Raw genomic sequence first — 6,000 nt, forward strand, 5'->3', positions numbered from 1 at the left:
AATGCTCCCGGTTTGGACCGGTTCGACCGAACCGGTAACTATGGCGGCCGGTGGTTCGGAGAACCGGTAGCGATGATGGCACGAGGCTCCGCCTACCCACCTGGTCGTCATTGGTTTTAACCAGGAAGTAACTTGTTTTTGACCCTCTGCGCATGTGCAGAAGAGTTTGCACATGCGCAGAGGGTCCAAGCGAGCATGTGCGCGGCATGTGTACTTCCGAACCGGCTGGGAAGATAAGTAGATTTCACCCCGGCGGAGGGAGGAGGGGGAGCTTAAAAACGGTGTGGACAATGTCATCGCAATCTTGAGAACGAACCACAAAATCCATTCCCCGGGAAAGGAACACGCTGGGCTGAGACCCATTTGGGACAGAGAGTTTGGGGGGGGGCTTTTGTAAACAGCTCCCTGCCTATTAGAAATACACCCTTTGGGTCGGATGCAAGAAACGGCCGTAGGAAGAGGACACGATTTAAAAAAAAAAAAACCCACCAAGCTAATCAATCAAAGTAATAATAACAGGATTTTCTTCTGCTTAAGGGTCAGGACCAATTCAACTCTGGGGGTCTTTCGGGGAGTCCGGAAGGGTTCAAAAGATGATCGCTCATCCGTGGGTGGCAATTTTTCTTGGCGGTGTGTGCTTAAAATGGCTGAATGTGGGACCGTTGAGCATCAGGGAAATGCGCAGGTCATGGAAAAGTCCCCACCGTGGTTGCCTGTTTTTTTTCAGTGCTTAGACACCCTCTAAAAAAATTAAGAATTTCCAAGCTTGACCACTTTAAGATCTGTGGACTTCAACTCCCAGAATTCCTGGCTGCCTGAGGAATTCTGGGAGTTGAAGTCTTAAAGTGGCCAAGCTTGGAGACTCCCATCCTCACCTGCGGACTTCAACTCCCAGAATTCTTCAGCCACCATAGCTTCCTGTGGAATTCTGGGAGTTGAAGTCTTAAAGTGGCCAAGCTTGGAGACTCCCATCCTCACCTGCGGACTTCAACTCCCAGAATTCTTCAGCCACCATAGCTTCCTGTGGAATTCTGGGAGTTGAAGTCTTAAAGTGGCCAAGCTTGGAGACTCCCATCCTCACCTGCGGACTTCAACTCCCAGAATTCTTCAGCCACCATAGCTTCCTGTGGAATTCTGGGAGTTGAAGTCTTAAACCGGCCATGCTTGGAGACTCCCATCCTCACCTGTGGACTTCAACTCCCAGAATTCTTCAGCCACCATAGCTGCCTGAGGAATTCTGGGAGTTGAAGTCTTAAAGTGGCCAAGCTTGGAGACTCCCATCCTCACCTGCGGACTTCAACTCCCAGAATTCTTCAGCCACCATAGCTTCCTGTGGAATTCTGGGAGTTGAAGTCTTAAAGCGGCCATGCTTGGAGACTCCCATCCTCACCTGCGGACTTCAACTCCCAGAATTCTTCAGCCACCATAGCTTCCTGTGGAATTCTGGGAGTTGAAGTCTTAAAGCGGCCATGCTTGGAGACTCCCATCCTCACCTGCGGACTTCAACTCCCAGAATTCTTCAGCCACCATAGTTGCCTGAGGAATTCTGGGAGTTGAAGTCTTAAAGCGGCCATGCTTGGAGACTCCCATCCTCACCTGCGGACTTCAACTCCCAGAATTCTTCAGCCACCATAGCTGCCTGAGGAATTCTGGGAGTTGAAGTCTTAAAGTGGCCAAGCTTGGAGACTCCCATCCTCACCTGCGGACTTCAACTCCCAGAATTCTTCAGCCACCATAGCTGCCTGTGGAATTCTGGGAGTTGAAGTCTTAAAGCGGCCAAGCTTGGAGACTCCCATCCTCACCTGCGGACTTCAACTCCCAGAATTCTTCAGCCACCATGGCTTCCTTTTGAATATGTATCATGAGGACTGGAGGCTCTGAATTCTCCTCTGCCCTCAAAAAAACCCCCACAACTATTCCTAATCTGCCTCTATTCCTAAACACACCTTATAGGGAACAAGGGCCATTAGAGATTTGCTTTAAGTGGGTTGTGTTTTTTTAAGTTCACATAATTGTGCAACCAAAGAGTGGTGCGGTGGCCTAGAGGGTGGAGCTCTCGCCTCACAATCAGGAGGCTGTGAGTTCGATCCTAGGTAGAGGCAGATATTTCTCTCTCTGGGCACAATGAGAATGTATCTGCTCGGGAAAAAAAAAACTCCGCATTGGCGACAGGGAAGGGCATCCGGCCAGTAAACACTCAGCTCCTTTCAGTTGCCCAGACTCCACCGCGATGCAAGGGATTATGGGATTGTTAGAAGAAGATAATAACAGAATTGTGCAACCAGGACCTAGAGGGGCCTATAGAATTTCGTCCAAATGCTGTATTTTATTTTTTTTTAAGTCTACATTCATTAGCAAATGGGTTGAAACGGGAACGTGGAACTTTTTCAAGCTTCAGAAAAGCCCCCGCGAGTTTTTAGTTTTAAGTACGGGCAGTCCTGTTCATGTAGTGACTGTTTGATGTTACAACGGCACTCAAAAAAAAAAAGTGAGTTCGGGCCATTTTTCACACTTAATGACCGTTGCAGCATCCTTCTGGTCACGTGATCAAAATTCGGACGCTCGGCAACCGGTTCCTTATTTATGACCATTGCTGTGTCCTCGGGGGGGGGGAGGGTCCTCCTGACAAGCAAAGTCAACGCGGGACTTGCCAAATTCATTTTACCACCGGTTTACTAACATGGCAACTGCAGTGATTCACTTAACAACGGGCAAGGTCGTAAGACGGGGCAAGATTCGCTTAACCAATGTCTCCCTTAGCAGCAGAACATTTTGGGCCCCGTTGTGTTCGTAAGCCGAGGACTACCTGTATAACACGCTAACCAGTTACCTCTTAAGGTCTAAACTTTAAATTGAAAAATAAGTCAGATTTTACAACTAACAATAGTGGCCAAATTGTGGAAATCTTTTGGGAAAAGTGTGTATTTTTTTAAAACTAGCCAATAACACCACTTTTTTGGGGAAGTAGTACCATAAAATTATATATCAATGGAAAGATAATTTCATCAAGAATGTAATGCAGTAACTTTTAGGAAGGATTTGCTATTAGAATAGCAGTTACAGGATAAAGAAGAAAAATGAAACACATAGAAAAAAACAAGATATCGAAAAATGATCACCCTAGAAAAAACGAGATATACAAAAATGATCCCCATGTCAGTTAATCCTTAGTTGGGTAACCTTTAGCATGAATGACGGCCTTACAACGTCTTCCCATGGAGGGAACCAAGTCTTTGAGTTCCGCAGCTGTTCTAATGTGAAACCAAGATTGAATGATGGCTTCTATTAACTGGGTTTTATTGCTGGGTCGCTTCTGACTAACCAGTTTCTTGAGTCGTCTCCATAGATTTTTCAATTGAGTTAAGAAGATCTGGGCTATTCCCAGGCCATTCCAGCAGTGGAATAGGATTATCTTGAAACTCCCCCAAAAAAAGGGGGTGTTATTAGCCATCAAACCTCAAAAATTACACTTTTTTCCAAAAGGTTTCCACAATTTTGGTCACTAGTGTATGTAGGGCTACTGTCTTTTAGTCCAATTTGGGCAGCAAGCTGGCTGGGGAATTCTGGGAGTTGAAGTCCTCCAGGCTTAAAGTTGCCAAGGTTGGAGACCCCTGTTCTAGTCAACCTAGAAGTCCTCGAACTTTAAATCCTGGGCTTTCCCCCAGCCACCCAAAGTGATGGAGTCTCTTTTTGTAGCATCAACCGGTCCTCGCCGTGTACCAGAAAGATGTCCTGTGGATCCCCAAATATGGCCACACCCACAGCCAAGTGATGCTATACTATAACGGGCTAAAGGGAGATTCTGTTATGAAAAATATGTGCCCTCTTTTTGCACCCCCTGGGATGCCAGTTCCCTGTGAGTTCCTTCCCAGAATGCGGGGGAAAAAAATGCGAAGGAGCCTCCGGTTGAAACCTTGAGCCACTAGGGGGCAGCAAAGCACAGTGGTTCAGGTTGTCCTGAGGCTGCCCTCTAGCGGCCAAGCTTGGATGTGCAGCCCGGAATTGGTACAGGCAGTCCTCGACTTAACAACATTTCATTTCATCACATTGAAAAAAAAAATGTGACTTGGGGCCCTTGTTCACAGTTAACGACCTTTGCAGGATGCCCGTGATCCAAATTCGGACGCTTGGCGATTAGTTCGTACTTATGACCGTGGCTGGGTCCCAAAGTCAGGCGATCCCTTTTTTTGGCGACCTTCAGTGAGACAAAGTCAATAGGGAAGCCAGATTCGCTTTTAACAACCAGGTCACGAGCCTACCAACTGCCGCGATTCACTTAACGTCGGGCGATGAGAAAAGCCGTAAAACGGAGGGGGGGCACGGCGGCAAAAGGTCCCTTAACCAACGTCTCACTTAAGGACAGAATTTGTGTTGTGGTTGTAAGTCGAGGACTACCTGTACTAATCGAAGAGGAGATTTGTAGCTCGGGGTTGAACCATGGGGGCCCTCGGGGGCTCTCTGAGTTGGGTGGTTTCTTACAGAAAGTGTTTTCCTGACCTAGCGCCGTTTGATCATCAGGGTTTGGTGCAGGTTTCTACTTGCAACACCCAGCCCTGATGATGTTACCTAGCTGGGTAGTAAAACGTCTGCAAGGAAACCAAGCGTCAGAGAGCTCCCAGGACACCCCCAGAATTGATCCCCGCATCCCCAAGTGTGCAAAGGGAAACGGTCCATGCCGGGGGGGGGGGGGCACTGGGCCACTAGAGGGGGGCGGGGGGGGTGTCGATGGCTTGCTAGAAGGATGAACAGCCCCGTTAAGCAGAGGAGGGGACGGGTGGGCCTGGGGTGGGGGGGGGAGAAGCTGGGGGGCCAGGGAGTGACTTTGGGAGAGTTGGGCGTCTTGTAGCTTTCACTGTTTGCAAACCTGCGAGAGATTGGGAGCCTTGGGGGTTTTGGGGGGGGAAGCCAGGGATGCTCCCACGGACCCCACGGGCCACGGAGGAGCGCCCAACCTGTCTGGGGTGGGTGGGTGAGTGGGGGGGTGGGGGGGGAGGCTGGCCCACCCCTCAAAACATGCCCCCTTTCACCAAAGTGCCTTTGGCGCCGTTGGGTCTCTGCAAAGAGGAGAGGACGCTGGCGAAGGGCCCCCCTAAGGAATCCGGGATGGAGGCGATGGAGCCCGGACCCCCAGCCCAGCCCTGGCCGGGACCCGCTGGGGCTAAGCCGGGGGGCGCCGCGCCCTTGTTGCCCTCCGGCCCCGGCCCGCCGGCTCCCCCGCCGCCTTGAGCCCCGGCCGGGCTGGGGCCGCCGCCTCCGCAGCTGGGCGCCGGGTTGGGGTTGGGTCCCGGCCCGCCGGTACTGTCCGGGTCGGTGCTCTTGGCTTCTTTGCTCTCATCGTCCCGGGACGGGTCGGATTTCTTGCCCGACGAGCCGTTCTTGGCCGCCGCCGCCGCCGCCGCCGCCGCCCGTTCCTGCTTGCGGAATTTGGCCCGCCGGTTCTGGAACCAGACCTGGAACGAGAAAGAAAGAAAGAAAGAAAGAAAGAAAGAAAGAAAGAAAGAAAGAAAGAAAGAAAGAGGAAGAGAAAGGAAGGAAGAGAAAGAAAGAAGGAAAGGAAGGAAGAGAAAGGAAGAGAAAGGAAGGAAGGAAGAGAAAGAAAGAAGGAAAGAGAGAAAGAAGGAAAGAAAGAAAGAGAAGGAAGGAAGGAAGAGAAAGAAAGAAAGAAAGAAGAAAGAAAGAAAGAAAGAGAAAGGAAGGAAGGAAGAGAAAGAAAGAAAGAAGGAAATGAAGAGAGAAAGGAAGGAAGGAAGAGAAAGGAAGGAAGGAAGGAAGAGAAAGAAGGAAAGAAAGAGAGAGAGAGAAAGGGTGGGAGGGAGGGAAGAAGGGAGGGAGGGAGGAAGGAAGGAAGGAAAGAAAGAAAGAAAGCAAGAAAGAAAGAAAGAAAGAGAAAGGAAGGAAGGAAGAGTAAGAAAGAAGGAAAGGAAGAGAAAGGAAGAGAAAGGAAGGAAGAAAGAGAAAGAAAGAAGGAAGGAAAGAAAGAGAGAGAAAGGAAGAGAAAGG

General features: G+C 49.8%; 1 protein-coding gene across 1 annotated transcript in view; it reads right to left on the minus strand.

Annotated features, from left to right (window-relative positions):
- Window positions 1-5,006: 5,006 nt before the first annotated feature.
- PHOX2B (paired like homeobox 2B) overlaps window positions 5,007-6,000 on the minus strand; it is a 13,363-nt gene continuing 12,369 nt past the window's right edge. The window contains exon 3 of the mRNA XM_087874577.1: window positions 5,007-5,450. Within this exon, the coding sequence (XP_087730703.1) occupies window positions 5,007-5,450 (444 nt within the window). The remainder of the gene's footprint in view (window positions 5,451-6,000) is intronic.

The sequence above is a fragment of the Pantherophis guttatus genome, chromosome 8 (assembly GCF_059756535.1).
Source record: "Pantherophis guttatus breed Tessera chromosome 8, ASM5975653v1, whole genome shotgun sequence".
Taxonomy (NCBI): Eukaryota; Metazoa; Chordata; class Lepidosauria; order Squamata; family Colubridae; genus Pantherophis; species Pantherophis guttatus.